The sequence below is a fragment of the Lepidothrix coronata genome, unplaced genomic scaffold (genome assembly GCF_001604755.1).
Source record: "Lepidothrix coronata isolate B3197 unplaced genomic scaffold, Lepidothrix_coronata-1.0 Scaffold107, whole genome shotgun sequence".
NCBI classification, from domain to species: Eukaryota; Metazoa; Chordata; class Aves; order Passeriformes; family Pipridae; genus Lepidothrix; species Lepidothrix coronata.
The window spans coordinates 2,213,849-2,230,525 of record NW_016690287.1 but is presented as its reverse complement, the minus strand read 5'-3'; the positions used below and the strand labels follow the sequence as shown (position 1 = coordinate 2,230,525).

The window sequence follows — 16,677 nt, the reverse complement described above, 5'->3', positions numbered from 1 at the left end:
AGTTCTACTTTTCCAAATCTAATTTACTGTACAAGTAGTAGCATAAACACTTTGCTGTGTTCTGCTTCTCTGTGATGCTCAACTACTAATACTAATGGTAAAAGAACTGCACTTAAAAGGGACTGCTAAAAAACAGAATCTGAAGAAAATATGCATGATTGTTCAAAAAGGGATTAGAAAAGGCTTATCAACAAGCCTGACTGACACTACCTGGTCATTCTCTTAAAACTCATGAATTCTGCAGAGCTTATATCTCCGAAAACAAGGAAAAAACCCCACAATACATGTCGATGTAAAATGAATTCCGTATCTGCTGCCCTTCAGAGGTCTTGATACCTGCCATGGATTATATAAACAATTTTCACTGTGTTCTTTGCATTTGGTCTAGCTCTTTTCATTGCTGGAAGCATTCACTACGCTCACTTGGCATTGCTGCAATGCAGGGATGTCACTTAAGGGATATCACCGACCTCGCTGCCACATCTGGTTGAGTGACTAAAGGAAGCAGATGTATCAGCCTTTTGAAATATCCAATTTGATACTGAGTTACAGCAATCCTGCATCAGTCAGCATCACCTCTGATATACAGACTCAATAATACATAGAAGCATATGTGAGATGACATCCAGACCATGGAGGTGAAGGATTTGTAAAATTAAGCTGTGGAGCAAGATGTACTTCTGAGGAATCAGGTCAATGCTTGAATATAAAGCACATACAGGTGACTCCCACCAGTCCTTTACGAGATAATGCTTTGCTCTAAACAAAATGACAATTTTGGAAGCCATTCTCACTCATCTTCAAAGGTTAAGGGCAGTATGTGTGGTGAAGGCATAAGAAATCATCATCATTCAAAGGAAAGAGGAATGGAAATAAAATCACAGAGGCTTAAAGGAAACTCCAGAATTAACCTCATCCAACCTTCTATTCAAAGGAGGAACAATGTAAACCAGGTTTCTCAGGGACTTTTACAGTCAAGTTTTGAGTATCTTCAAGACAGGACGTTTCACGAACTCTCTGGGCACCTCTCCCAGCATTTGATCATTGTAGTGGTGAATATATTTTTATTCTTGTTTACATCTGCTTGGTATTTCTCATATATCAATATGTGTCTACTGCTCTCCTCTCATCCACACAACCAGTTATCTTCTTGTAGAAGGAAACATGTTTGGTCAGGTGTAATTTGTCAGTGGTCTGGAAATGGCACTACAACTTTAATAGGAACACGATGAGACTGACTGGCCTGCAGTTCCCTGGATCCTTCTCTTGTCCTTCTTGAAGATGGGTGTGTTTACCTTTCTCCAGTTATGAAGAACCTCCTTCAGTGCCCTGACTTCTAGAGGTGTTACACAGCAGCCACACAACAGCACTGACTTGCTGCCTTGGAAGAGTTCTGTCTGGTCCCATGAACTTGTCTGTGTCTGAGCAGCCCAAGTATTCCTAGGATAGCAGGACTGAGACTGTCTGCTATGGTTGATTTTTGGAGGCTGATGTTTGAACTGCTTTAATCTTTCAGAACAGTAGGTATAAATGTCTTGCATTGTGAAAAACATTTTCAAGTAAAAACATCAAAGCAGCCTACAATTATGAATTAATTCAGCTAAAGCCCTTCCCTGGAAATATGTATTACTGTTTCTTTACAGCACAGTAAGCTCAGAGAGACGTATTACAGATGTGATGATCCTTAGAGAATACAAATTTTGCTAAACTGTTTCCTGGAAAGCAAGTAAACTGACAGACAATTTTAATTCTCGTTTACCAAAGCTTTTACAATTGGATTTGGTTTTACTATGGATTGAAATTATTTTTGCAAAGGTAAAATTTATTTAGCTAGCCTGAATAATCAAGTAGTTCCATTATGAAGCTAGAAAAGAGGTAGGAAAATAATATTATGCTACTCCTATATCTCCTTCTTTGCTGTGCAATCATGCTTTGAATGGTCTAGAAAGAAAGAAAATACAGAAATGGTTTACTTCAGCCAACATTTAGTATCCAAAATACCCATAACATAGCTGTTTTCCCTTTGTCTGTGCTACAAAAACTCTAAGCATAGGAACAGACTTATATGTACCCCTCTTTTTCTCCATTTCCATCTCCCCCATTATCATTTCAAGACTGCCTATCCTACCAAGCCTTGTGTGAGCTGCTGTAATGCTGTTTATGGACCTTTTTTCCTTCTCTAAGTGACTCTCCTGTGCACACGCTTCCTGCAATATTCTGTACTGTTAAATGGATTAAGAACATTCCTAGTACTGGATTTTGGAACACATGGACACTGTATTTTCTCTCTGTGTGACTTCCCTGTATTGGCCCTGCCTGGGCTTTCTCAACTATGTTTTTACACTTTTCAGCCTAAGCCCTGAATGTAAGTATATTTACTTTACATTCCTTTATTTTCTGAGGGTCAACTTTAGCAATAGTATATTCTGAAGACATTTGGGTAGAAACTGGGGAATAATTTCATTTTCTTGGATTTGTTTCTAATAATTTTTTCAATTGTTGTCCCTTTGGTTTTGCAGTGACCCAGCTTTTCAGTGAAAACACTGACTACTTAAAGTTTGTCCTTTCTTATCACTCTCCTATCTGGCCAGCACTATCAACTTTTTCCTTTTAAAAGACAGAAAGGGACCTGAAGATGAGGGACACAGAAGCTATTACAGCAGAGATAAAACAATTTTAAATATTCCTTATTGGTTTTATCATTTTGTGGTTGGTTTCTATGGTTGGTGCATGCTCTGAATGTGCCAGATCTCTGCCCTCCAGGTAGATGGAAAGGCTCCTGACAACATTAGGAACGATATTCTTCTCAGAACAATAAATCCTTTTGAGAACCTAGCACTAACATGGCGATTAAAGAAGTGATTTTACATCTGACCTCACCTGAAGAGACAGGAAAAAAGGTACAAGTGGAACTATGAGGTACATAGTTGGACTTTGAGGTAAGCCTATTTCCCCTCCTACCCAACTTCCATGGGTTATATTTCTCCTGCTAAACCACTAACCTTCTCTTCCTTGCTGCTGTCTCAATCTCCTCTTTACATTCTTCCCTATTCCTCTGCATCCCATTTCCCTGTCTAATGCCCCTGGCCTCTGTTCACACACACAAACTGTAGTGCCATGCATGCCCAACAGAACAGAGTCTGTGGTTCAGCACCCACATTCCCTAGACATTACAAGGAGTTGCAGGAAACAAGAAAGGCTGATCTAGAAAGGACTCCTTGACTAGGAGCACACTAATCTATTACTTCTGAAATATGATTACATCTGCCTTTTATCTTTCATCTTGTTATTCGGTGATAATTGACTGCTCAAGGCTGGCACTCGTTTTTAATTATTCCCCTGGTGAAAACACAGCATTGCACTCTGCATTTGCTCTCACATATCTGCATGCAGCACCAGTAACACACCATCCTTCAGCAAACAGCTATTCCTTTTCTTTTTTCTTTCCTTTTTTTATTTCTTTTTTTTTTCCTAAATTAGCGGTACAAATTAGTAGAGGACATTCCTCCAAACTAAAATTTAACAGAGAACATCACTGTGCCTACAGAGTACAACGAATGTTTCACCATTCATTAAAATGACTCATATTTCAGCTCTGCTAACAGAGGGGCTGCCCTGCTGCAGTCCCTTGTGGCACACGGAGATTTCCATTTACCTATTTAGCAATTTATTTTAGAGAATTAAGCATCTAGTAACTTCTCAAGGGCTATGTCCACACAGCTGCCAGGTACAAGCTGAAATAAGCATCACTAAATCATCTCACAGCTAGATCATTAATGTACTAATAAGTATGTAAGGAGCTCCACTCAGTGGCAGGAGAATGCATTTCCGACTGTGATATCCAACATCACATGAAAAGAAAGGAGTCTTTGGAAATGTAAATATGTATAACAAACACCTTCAACTTAATTGAGTCTCTGTATTACTTATTTTAATCAAAGCATTAGAATCAGGACCTTTCGCTAGGGTAGCTTTATTCATTGTCAGCAACATTTCTGAGAGAATTCAATCACTGGCTTTGGAAATATGTTGGTTAATCAAGCAGACACTCTGAATTATAAATGTTAAGTAAAAGAGAATCTTGCCCAGAAGCCGTATAATCTACAGTTGGCATACTTGTTATTCCGTGCAGTAATGGGGTGAATTACTCTATACGATTACAAGACCCTGATTACATCCTAACAAGTTGATGGATATTTAGCATTACAAGACAGGTATTTAGACAATTAACAGACAAATGCGAACCTTAGAATAAAAAGTTATTAATGACATTTCTTTTATTTGTAATATTATTGGAATCTGATACACAATCACCTTGTTTAATGATACATAATCACCTTGTTTAAAGCCATAAAACTCAGTATTGCCACAATGTTTTTATTTTAAGTTTGCTAGACTTTAATTTGCATCTTTCCTTCTTTTTCTTGTGCTGTCTCTGGATTTGCTTGAAAAACTGAGGTTTGTTGCAGAGTTCCTATCTTCTCTAACAATCTCTGTACTAAAAGCAGTCCAGCCTGAGGGCACAGGATTAGTGTATTTCTAAAATAAACATGTTCAGACTGTGGGGAATAAACTATTTAAATGGAGGTGCTATCAGGGACATAAGGAGGGCATTAGTGGAGGAAATTCCAGTTTAGCTACAGCTAAAGGCTCCAACAGAGGAAAACATCAGCTCTGAACATGCAGAGGAAGCACTTCTGATAGAAACACCACATTAGGGTGTTTCTCCTCAGCAAGAGCTCGCTGACAATGCTGGATCTGTTCAGCATCATCTTTTGCTCCTGCTCTCTGTGTATTTGGCCCCTTCCCTTCTCACCCCTGCTGTTGCTTCTCTTTGGAACACTTCCTCCTGCACAAACTTCTCATTCCACTTGCAGTGGAATTGCTATGTCCTGTCTCTGTATTAAAGATGCAAGAAAAAACATAGATAGGTTTATTTTCAGTATTATATCTGTATGCCCTTAGTTATATTTCCCAAAGAATAATAAAGGTCTTCTCTGCTTTGCAGAATTTCAGTTTAAGAAGTTGTATCCTCTGTATCACTCACTGCTAAGTTCAGACTCTTAAGTGCCTGATGCCTACTCTTCTGGACCAGCCACGTCCACGTAGGAATGGAAACACCTCCAGTGCTGTGCTGGTTTAAAGGTAAACCAGCAGGGGAAATGAACCCAACTCCAAAGAGAGATTATAAGTCAGAATAACAATTTAATAAAATAGTACAATAAATACGATTATACAGACAAACAATTGGTTTTAACCCACAAGACCCAAATGTATAACCCAGTACCCTGGGGCATGAACAGAATGGTGTTTGTTGGGCCCCCTGAGTCCAAAGGAAAAGGAGAGGGAATAAACCTGTTGGTGAGAGTGCTGTTGCAGTCTGGTTGAGAGTTGTGGTTGCAGTCTGGTTGAAAAAGTGGTGGTTGCAATCTGGTTGAGAGTGGTGGTCACAGTCCTTCTCTGGATCCCAGGAGTGGCTAAAAAAGTTCCAAGACTCCAAGTTTATATATATCCTCCAGTTCAGGCAGGAATGCCCAGTACCTCCCTCAGGGCGGGGAGTTCCACAATGGGTGTGAGGAGCATCCTCCTGTCTCTTAACACCCAGTTTATAGCCTGAGGAGTCAGGCTGCTCTGGGCAGATGGTGTAAATGCTCTCTGATAACAGTTTCTGGGAAATGGCATGGAAGGCTATAGAATACACAGTTTTGGGTTACACCCATCCAGTGATGAACTGGTCCCAGCTGTTCTAACTAGGACAAGTGCAGAAGGCAAAAATCAGTTTCTGGAAGCTGCTGCAGGGGAGCTGGTGGATGGGAAATGAGGCCTGAGAGGCTGTGTGGCTGGGGCTGGTGGGCAAGTATCAGGATTTAACTGGGAATCAATCAAGTACCTACTGCTGGAAGCAGATACAGTCACTGTGTGGGATTGGTGCTCACACAATCATCTACGTGCTTGCACTGAGCCCATCTACCAGCAGAATTATAACTTTTATAAAACTGGGCAGTGGCTGATAACAATCAATACACAGGTTTCTACCCAGTACAGTTATTGTCCTCAGCAGGATGAGGCCCAAAGTCTGCCTTGGTCCCACAGTAGATATCAAAAGCCCATTTTAAGGATCTGTCTTTAGTGACACCTGTCATGTTCCTTACTAGAATTTTCATGTTCCTGCAACATGTGAAAAACTTAATACATAATAGTACCCAACAGTTCTGCTTGGCCTAGTGGGATTTCTAATGTCTATATTTTATAGGTTTCATATCTCCATGATTTTTCTCCTTTTTTGATTTTCAGTTTACTGTCAAATTGGAAATATTTTTGCCTTTCTCTGCCTGTTATAGATTTTGTGTCTTCCTAAGTGGATGTCATGTTGTTGCTTTGTGCAGGTGAAAAATCATGCTCCATTTAATAGAGGACAAAATCAATCAAAGCTACGAAATCATTACAAATAAACCTCCCTAAACACAATATTCCTCTTCTTTCCATTCCTCAACCTTGAATTTTAAGCAGGTAATTTAAATTGACTGTTTTTATCTGTCCTGACCACAGGATCTCTTTTTTCTCACTCAAAAAGTTAATAAGATCATTTACCAGAGGAGTTTTTTTAAAGTGTAAACCCAAACAGCATTTCTAACAAGGAGACATAACCCCATGTTTAGATAAGGTTTTGAAAAATGTAAATGTAAAAGTAATAAATCTTGGTTTAGTCCTATTTCAAATACAATTTGGATCTCTACTTATCTTTCTCCCCAGTTGCTGCCCCATTCCTATAAATGTACTTTTTGCTGTGCAATGACTCTACTCACAATCAAAACAGATCTACAGGTAGGAACGAAGGAAAAAATATGGAGACTAGAACAAATAGAGAACATACAGGTAAGGTTTAGTACACTAAGACTAATATACCATGACATTTTGGAAACGCTGCTATAATATAAAGTATAAAAAATGCACTGAAGAAAAATATTTTATACATTAAGCTCTCAAAGTATTCACAAGGGTGGGATAAAATACAATAAAAAAATTCCTCAGTCACAGTTTTGTCACGAGAAACACACATTTCGGGAATTCTATTTAAATATAACTTTTAATGTTAAAAGCTTTTGGAGATGCATCTGAATTTCCCATGATTTTAATCTGTGGTCTGAGACTTAAGAGATTCAGCTACAGGCCCGTGTCAAAGTACAGTAAGAGACTGGTATCACTGTTAGGAAAAAATTCAGAAAATCTTAAAGACACTGTAAAGGTCTATGTGGTAATCTGGCTCTGTGTGGAAAAACTGGAAATGTCAGTTACAGCATTAGTACAAGAAATTACACAATCGTGAGGAGTTACTTTTGAGAACTCTTGGGTGGTAAATGAAATACTAGAAGAAAGTGAAAAGTGGTGCCTATTTAAATAGAGAAGCTGTGAAAGATAACTGTGAAGTTATCCTAAACTTCAATTATCCGTTAATGATTTAAATGCTTTTCCTAATTGTAACACTTAAAAGGAGATGAGTAACTGTCAGTAAAATTCTGGTTTTAGCCTGTTTTAACAGAAACACCACTCGCCTCGTCTTTATGGCTGGTGACACATCTTCAAATGCCATCCTTCAGACGCTTCTGAGGGCAAGTTCAGACACCACCATCAGCTTGCCTCCCTTCTCTTTTATGCCAACCCAGCTGGGTGCTGCAATGTGTCCCCAAAATCCTTACATCCCTTCAGTGTTTTCCCATCACCTTCCTGGCTGAAAAGGCCTATCGGACCCCGCAGTGAGCCGGGAGAGGAGCCGGCCCTACAGAAAGAGCCGGGCTGCTTAGAACAAGCAGCAGTCACAAGTATTGAAGCCATGTTGCTGAGAACACAGCTGTGATGGGCAGGGCACGTCTCCAGGATGAAGGACCAACCACCGCCTCCCTAAGATCCTGCTCTATGGTGAACCTGCCACTGGCTGCCGCAAGAGAGGAGCCCCGAAGAGAAGATACAAGGACTCCCTGAAACAACATCTCAGCCTTGGCCATACTGATCAACATAACTGGTCTACTCTGGCCTCCAGTTGGGAGGTCTGGAGACACACCATCTATAGCGCTGCTGATGCCTTTGAGAACGCCCGCAGGGTCACTCTTGAGGAGAAAAGACAACGCAGAAAGAATCGTGTCTTGCAGAATATACCATCTAAGGAGTCTTTCTGCTGTGCCTTTTGCAGTCGGATATGTCTATCTCCTATTGGCCTCATAAGCCACCAGCGTGCTTGTAATAAGTGTGGATAGAGCCTTCCTTAATCTTCGTTCGCAAAGCCCAGCCATGATGATCATTTGCTGCCCGTTTGGGAAGCGAGCGGAGGAGCACCACGGGGGCACAAAGAACTCATTGGGACAGAGCTGGACACGGGGAGGTGGGCAGGGCAGGGCAGGAACTGGAACCGATTTACGCGTAACATCAACGACTGAAAAGCCAGTGCGAGGCTTCTAGTCACAACAGAGGAGCACTGAGGCGCCCCGCACTCAGCCCTAGGGTGGGCTGCCAATGAACGGGACGGCAAACACGCTGTTTTTCCCGCAGGAAGCGGGACGACGGAAGGAATTACGGCTCGCCCACAGGCGGGATTTCCCATCCCTCTCGGCGAGGCCGCGCCCCGGCCGTGACGCGCGTCCGCCTGGAAGCGCTTCCTGCCCGTCACTTCCCGCGCCGCCGCCGCCGCTCCCGCCGGGCCGGACCCGACCCGTGTCCCTGCCCAGCCCCGCACCCCCGGCCCCGCCATGGCCATGAGGCAGACCCCGCTCACCTGCTCCGGGCACACCCGGCCCGTGGTGGACCTGGCCTTTAGCGGCGTCACCCCCTACGGATATTTCCTGATCAGCGCCTGCAAGGGTGAGGCGGGACGGGCCGCTTTGTCCGGCGGGGCCCGGCGGGCAGGGGGGAGAGCCCCGGGGTGGGTTCGGGGGAGCCCCGGGGTGGGTTCGGGGGAGCCCCGGGGTGGGTTCGGGAGAGCCCCGGGGTGGGTTCGGGGGAGCCCCGCTGCTCGCAGGCCGCGCATCGCCGGCCCGGGGGGCTGTGCCTGGGGGGGGCCCTGTCCATGACACAGGTCGGGAGCTGTGGAATGACGGCGGGAGCGCGCGGCTGGTGTTCGTGCTGCTTCCATGGCCGGGTTATCCCGGGGGGTGTCGGAGCCCCGCGTGCGGGAGCCCGGCCGGGATCCGAGCTGCTGAGGGGGTGGGAAGCGTCCACAGGGGTTTATTGGTTAAACTTCCCGTTTCTACCGTCTGTGCCCACGGGCTGTGGGTCCAAAGTGAGCTCCCGTGTGGCCAGGGCAGCTGCCTTGCTGCGCTCAGAGTGATGAGAACTCTCTTAGTGTGTGAATAGCACTGCCTCTTCATACATATATTTATTAATCTTATGTATGCACGAATTTTAAAGGACATTCCTTTCTGCCTTGAAGTGCTTCCAGCTGATCCTGCACTCTTTGATAGCCCCCAGAAAAAAAAATGATAGGAAATGCTTTCTATTACTTCATTTTTATCTCTCTGTTTAAATATATCTCATTGCAAACATGAGGCTGTGCCTGCATACAGGCAGCCTGATAATATTGTTCCAAAGTAAAAAAAACAAATCTGTCCTGACTGAAGAAAACTTTAGTAAAAATAAAACTCGAACATTCCCTTCTATCTTAACACAAACCCAAAGAAAACTTTAGTCAGAAAACTTTTATTTCATTTGCATAAGTATTTGAATGTGTATACTGTTCAGATGCATGCAGCAAGTACAGCTGCACAGCTAAGCTATTTAGCTGAGCTCTTTTACAAGGAATGGCTTCATAAAATAATGAGGTATTTCCACGTGCTGGTGCAAGGGAATATTAAAAAAAAAAAACCAAAACCACCCCAGTTTTCTTCTTTTACCACGTTACCTGAATGTTGGTTTTGTTTCTGTGAAGATGGCAAGCCTATGCTGCGTCAGGGAGACACAGGGGACTGGATTGGCACGTTTCTAGGCCATAAAGGTGCTGTTTGGGGTGCCACTTTGAACACAGATGCCACTAAAGCAGCAACAGCAGCAGCTGATTTTACAGCGTGAGTGATTAACTGTCTTTGTGGTCTGTATTTTGATTTTAGTCTGTAGTGCTCTTTGGTGACATGATGTAGCTGTACCTAATTACTGGTTCATTTTTTTCCTTTAGTAATTATTAGCTTATTTTTGGCTAGCCAAATTAAAATCTAGACTTTTAGCATCTTGAAAGCAGCTACAGTTAATTCCAACATGATGAACAACTGTGATTGCTTCTTGATATGCTTAATTACTGTACTGCTTTGCTAGAATAACTTTTCTATGCAGCTCTAATTTCTGGCACTGTAGTTAGAGTAGAGTTGAAAGAGTGATTTTACTTTGTTTCTAGCAGTTAGCCTCTTTTTATTATAAGAAAATTCTAGTGAATAATTTCTTTGATGTTTATAGTGGTGTTTGTGCTGTTTGCAGTATAAATTAATATTTGGCAAGTTGGGTCTTGCTAGTAAAAGGCAATCTCTATTATTAGAGTTGCAGAGAAGAACTACTCTTAAAACTAAAATGCTCATTAGTCTTCATGGTCCTGAAGAAGAGGATAAAGGAAAGTTATGGGTTAGTCCAAAAAAAGCTTTAGTAAAAACATATAATGTATTCTTGTTGAATAACTGAGTTATAACTTATAAGAATGTAACACTTGTGATAAAATGTTATAACGGCATCAGGAAATATTGCTTACAAACTCATGTGACTGTCCAAGTTCATTTGTCCTGGTGCTTCTAAAATATGAATGTTTCCTCTTGCTGTTTAGCAAAGTGTGGGATGCTGTGTCAGGCGATGAACTCATCACATTGGCTCACAAACACATTGTCAAAAGTGTGGATTTTACACAGGTATGAGAAACCTTTATACCTTTATACACCAGGAAAGTAAGCCTTTGAGTATGTTCTGCTGTTAGTAACTTTTCTGCTTTTTACATGTGTATCTCAACAGGCAGATAATTAACATACCACTGCTCGTTTTTAAGATTGTAGATTAAATGCAGTAAGGGTATTAGAAGCTGTCTGAGAGAAAGAACTGTTATTTTAACTCACAGATGAAGGCTGGTATTTTGAATCAAAATAGAGTTGACTCTCTGTAACTTCTGTTTCAGGATAGCAATTATCTGTTAACAGGTGGACAAGATAAGCTCTTGCGTATCTATGACCTGAGCAAGCCAGAAGCAGGTGAGTCTGCTTTCAGAACTGATTCTTGTTTCTTTGGAGTTGAATACAAGTTCTGAAATTAAAAGAGTTATTTTCTGTTATGAGTCACAAAAGACAAAGTTGAGGATTGTTTTACAAGTGTAGTGTCTGTACCTTTTGCTACAGTAAGGTCATAGAATTATAGAATGGTTTGGGTTGGAGGGGTCCTTAAGATCATCTTGTCTCCAGCCCCCCTAGACCAGGTGGCTTAAAGCCCCATCCAGCCTGGCCTTGAACACTTCCAGGGATGGGTCATCCATAACTTAAAGTTTATCTATAATGGACTTCAAGCATAGCATGTTTCAATTCAATGCAGACTAATTAAAAATAAGTCTAAATAATTAAATTTCAGTCATCTGAAAGAAAAAAAAGACTCCACATATTTGTTTAAATTTGTGTTGATACTGAACTACTTAGGGTTGATATGAAGCTAGAGAACCTTGATGTTAACCTAGTGAAGTTTTTTAAAATTAGGCAATCAGATATCCAGTTTACAATTTATCCTTTTTCTGGAATAAGATCTACAGATAAAGTCACAAATGTTTGAAATAATTCTACAGTTTCTAGTAAATGGAAATCCATATAGTTTAAGAAAGCTCCCAAACTGCTGCATGACATTATTTCATCTTCTTATATTTATTCAAATATTTGGCTTTATTTTAAGAACCTGACGTTGTCAGTGGACATACTTCTGGCATTAAAAAGGCTTTATGGAGCAGTGATGACAAACAGATTCTTTCAGCTGATGATAAAACTGTCCGGTAAGAAGTTAACTTTCAGTTTTCTAAGAAGCTCAGTTTTATTTATTGTCATAACCTATGTGAGAATATAGTTACTTTTTTTTGTTGTTGCTTTAAGGATAATCCCAGATTATTATAGTTGCATGCAATGGGATAAAAGCCTCGGAAGAGTAACTGGAAACAGTGCACAGCTGACAGAAAAAGCCCTCTTTCTTTGCCATGCTGGTAAATTGAGTAGGCCTTAGTGTTTTTATAAGATGTCTCATCCAGTGATGGTTAAGTTTACTCTGTCTCCCGTTGGTAGGAGATGTGTTGAAACCAGATAAAACTGGGCCGCTGGGGAGATGAATTGACAAAGACCCTTCCTCAGACCGTGCTCTCCAGAAAGGGTGGAAGATGTGCCTAATGGCTTCCTCAGCTTTCTGGCTGATATGACCAGTGTCATCTCATGCCTAGCAGAGCCAGCTAATGAACAAAGATTCTTACTTACAGTAGAACAATTTAATTTCTGTTTAGGTAGCTCTTGGGCCACTAGATAGAAAACTATATTATCTTAAATGAATCTCTATACAGGTTGGCATTAGTACCTCTTGGTCTCGTGAGGTAAAAAGGCAGAATGGAATTTTCAAGCTTTGCTCCTAGAAAGATGTATTGCTTAGGAGATTTAAACCAAGATTTTTAATCTCCAAGAGAATCCTTGAGTAGTTAACTGGTGTGTGTACCATTGAATGTTGTTCATTAAACTGCAAATGTAAAATTATTTTAAAAAGGAGGTTTGTCTTAAGCTTGGCCTAGGTGACAATGCAGATAATGCCACTGAAAATCTGAAAGTACCTGTGGAATCAAATCCCCTTCTTCAGATGCCTTTTTTGATCCAGATCTTGCCATGGATGGGAGATGAAAATTGCTTGACTTGCTGAAGTAATCTGAGAGTCTTCTTTTTCCTTTTTGTTTCCCTTTAAAGCCTTTGGGACCGGAGTACCATGACTGAAGTGAAGTCACTAAATGTTGCCATGTCAGTGAGCAGCATGGAGTATGTTCCAGAAGGACAGATACTTGTGATAACCTATGGGAAGACTATTGCTTTTCATAGTGCAGAAACGTGAGTGCACAACACAGAGTTTTCACAGGTTGTGTAATGGGCTTGGTAACGGGGATGAAAACCGACAGTACAAGGCTAAAATCACCAAGCTGTCAGAACTGGCATCAGTGGACATCTTTTCTTGAATGCTTCTGCCTTAAAATAGTGAAACCTAACTGTCTGTAAGGTGCTAGGCTGTAAGGGTTTGGTGCCATTTTTTGTTTCACACTAGCTGTAATTGTGGTTAAATATGTTTAAGCCAGATTTCAATGCATTGCTTTTCAGAGAACTTATTTATACATCTTTATGATATCTTAAGAAAGAAGTTATATGCTTAAACATATTCCAGAAAGTAGTTCTGAATGTGTGAGCTTTTGTTTTGTTTATTCTAACTGGATGAGCATGGTTTTCGAGTATTAAAACTTGCTTCAGAAACTCTGGGGGGTTGTATTCTATTCTTCTGAAAAGCAGCTGAGATTAGTAAAATCACAGTTTCTTTGCTCTCAGGATTTCTTTTTAAATGAACTTTATTAACAAACTTTTCTCCCTCAGTCTAGAGCAGATTAAATCATTTGAAGCACCTGCTACAATCAATTCTGCATCACTTCATCCTGCAAAAGAATGTTTGGTTGCAGGCGGCGAAGATTTTAAACTCTATAAATATGACTATAATACAGGAGAAGAATTAGGTATGTTTGTCTTCTACAATCAAAAAGGAGTTATGAAATGGGTATCCATTAAATAATGACTAGTAAATGAAGCTGCTGTGCTCAGATAAGGTCTTAGCATAGCATGCTCTGCAAGAGGGTGAAAAGGTATATTACCAGTTTAAGCTTTTTTTCCTATCTCAGTATACCCAACATTATTCTTCTAGAACTAATTAAAACCTACATTCAGCAGCTCTTTGCACCTATTTAAAAAAAATACATGTTCAGTATTGCTTCTGTGTGTTAACTTGAGCATCATACTATAGCATTCATTAGATATGTCAGCTACCTTTATGAAAAATGTGGTACCTGTTGGCCAAATTTACTTGAAACAAAAAGCACGTTTCCAAGCTTTTTCATTGATCCTGTCCTTGTTTAAAATTATACGTGTGTGGAGTGAGTGGTTGAAGGAACAGAGCATGTGTATTTTGTGCTGCTGGCTTGCTTTGTAGTTTTGTCTAGAATAAACAAGCACCTTTTTCCTTGCAGTTAATGAAACATTCATATTTTACCTAAATTAGACATTGCTGAGATACCAATTCGTGGAAGCTTTGTTTTGTATCAGAAGCTAGTTACTGAGAAAGTGCCCTCTCATCAGTGGTTTTTTTCCCTCCTCTTCTGATCGGTTTGTACTTCATAATTTCAGTTGTTGGCTGAAATCTGAAATTTATGGTCTTGGTATGTTCTGTTATAGAATCTTACAAAGGGCACTTTGGTCCAATTCACTGTGTGAGATTTAGCCCTGACGGAGAGTTATATGCAAGTGGCTCTGAGGATGGTACACTAAGGCTGTGGCAGACAACAGTAGGAAAAACCTATGGTCTTTGGAAATGTGTAGTTCCTGGTAAGTGTGGGCTTGTTCCTGGTGAAACTTGGCTGCTCCATGGGTGCTTTTTAAATATCTATTATTAATGGTAAACAATTAATTTCTTGCAGCAACTGCTGTCTTCTGAGGGTTTCTATATCCACTCATATCTGATAGATTTAAGGATGTACCTTTGTAGCTGTAATGTAAGCAATTAACCCTGTAAGCTTTTTGTATATAGACACTTTGTGGATATTTAAGGAAATAGTCTGATGTATTTTTATGTGAATGAGCAAGAAACATGCAATACCACCTTCATAATTCTGAAAGGGATAATCTCTAGAAAGAAGTATGGGTGGTAGTTTTGTATTGTACTTTGGTTCTCTCAGCTTGGGGGGAGGGAAGCAATAACTGCAAGTGAGTTTCATTAATGGAATTGCTTCATTAATGGATGTCTCTTCTCAGCACTAAATTAAGTAGAAATTACTTTTTTATTATTATTAAGGTGAATGGGTGGAACTGAAGGTACTGACTATTTTTTTTCTTCTCCTCTACAGAAGAGGAGAATGCAGAAGCAGCAAAAGCAAGGGCCACCCTTCCAGGAACTGCAGAGGAGGAAATAGGTAATGCATTGAACTGTCAGCTTCCACTCAGCTAAGTGTTAAAAGATCAGTCAGGATGATAGCATACTTTGGTGTGGAAGAGGTAGTTTCCCTCGAGTATCTTCTGGCATTTTTCACTCTTTTCAAAAGGTGTTTCAATGCATTTTCCTGAAAATCACCACGTGGTAAGTGTCAGACTGGTGCCTGGAGCTGTGCAGGCTGAACAGATGGGGTTGAATAGCTGGATCAGCCTGAACGGGAAAACAAACTGAACTGGTCTTTAAGCCACCCATGCAACATTTCTTTGGTTTATATATCTAAGGTGAAGTTAAATAAAGTTCTTTTTATTTAGTTGCAGAAGAGATTGCCTCTGAAAACTCAGATACAGTGTACAGCTCAACTCCTGAAGTTAAGGCCTGATTACTGCAACTGTTACATGACACATGGACCTACAAGACTAAATCAAGTGAGCAGTGACAAACAGCAGCCTTCCAGAGTGAGCTCTCTACGTAAGGCAAAGATGGGCAGTAATTGATGAGAATGCGGTGGAACTGGCTAGGTGTTGTCTGTATGAGAACTGAGTATCCAAATAAAAACCCAAAAGACAAGCAGTAGAGTTTTGCTGTCTTTTTGGCATGACTGCCTACTGTCTTTTCAAAGAAGTGTGCAAGCCAAGATCCAATCTCTCCAATTTCAATTAGACTCATTGTAGTGTGCTTTCTTTATTATGGAGAAGAGATACAATGGCTTTTACCCCTTTTTTTTTTTTTTTTTTTAATTTCCTTGAAAGTTGGAAGAGTTGGCTGTAGTTGAAAAGAAGGGATTATGTACTTAAAAGTATTTGGTTCGGGTTTTGTTTCATTGTATGCTGCTTCTGAATGTTTAACTGTTTTCAGTTGTCTAAATAAAATGCCTCTCAAAACCCGTACGTCACTGTTGAGCATTGGGTTCGTGAAATGGAAAAGCAACCAAATTAATCACGTAATCCTTTCTAGCAGCTTGGTTTTGTACTATACAGAGGGAAAGCAAAAGAATGTTTTAGTGTTGGTACAGAGGGTGGCAAGTTCTTTGATCTGTAAGCTTTGTGTCTTTTTTTATTCTTTAAAGTTTGAATGTAAACGTGAGTCTCTAAAATGAAAAACAGCGAAAACTCCTAAATTAAATGTGCTGCCTGAAATATTTGGTTGTACATGAAAATCTCAGAAGTTGGCTGCGAATCTGTATAAAGCTTGGGTTTAGTCATCCAGACTGGATAAAAAAAGTTACTCTTTCAAGGTTACAAATCATATTTTCTTCATTAAAGAAAATAATTGCTGTTCTTCCACTTGTCATTTCCTTTAATGTTATGCTGAAAGTTTTACATAATGCACTCTGTATGGAAAGAAGAAAGTTATACAGAGGTATATTTATTCACACGCCTTTTTACATTTTAATATTCATACTTGTCCTTACTGTCCTTTTGGATTTTTTTTCCCAAGAGTACAGTAGTGCTGTCATCTTAGAAAACTGAAGCTTAA

General features: G+C 40.4%; 1 protein-coding gene across 1 annotated transcript; it reads left to right on the top strand.

The window, feature by feature from the left end:
• The first annotated feature begins 8,662 nt into the window (after positions 1-8,662).
• Positions 8,663-16,357, top strand: STRAP (serine/threonine kinase receptor associated protein). Its single transcript, XM_017823989.1, has 10 exons — positions 8,663-8,853; positions 9,917-10,052; positions 10,793-10,874; positions 11,135-11,207; positions 11,890-11,986; positions 12,930-13,067; positions 13,599-13,735; positions 14,448-14,597; positions 15,116-15,181; positions 15,513-16,357. The coding sequence occupies exons 1-10, from the start codon at positions 8,742-8,744 to the stop codon at positions 15,578-15,580; spliced, it is 1,059 nt and encodes a 352-aa protein (XP_017679478.1). The 5' UTR covers positions 8,663-8,741; the 3' UTR covers positions 15,581-16,357.
• The last annotated feature ends 320 nt before the right edge of the window (positions 16,358-16,677 follow it).

Bases quoted from the DNA above. Each gene is read 5' to 3' on its own strand.
- STRAP (XM_017823989.1), top strand. From the start codon at position 8,742: ATGGCCATGAGGCAGACCCCGCTCACCTGCTCCGGGCACACCCGGCCC. The intron at 10,053-10,792 runs GTGAGTGATTAA...CTTGCTGTTTAG, and splicing joins GCAGCAGCTGATTTTACAGC to CAAAGTGTGGGATGCTGTGT. The intron at 11,987-12,929 runs GTAAGAAGTTAA...TTCCCTTTAAAG, and splicing joins GCTGATGATAAAACTGTCCG to CCTTTGGGACCGGAGTACCA.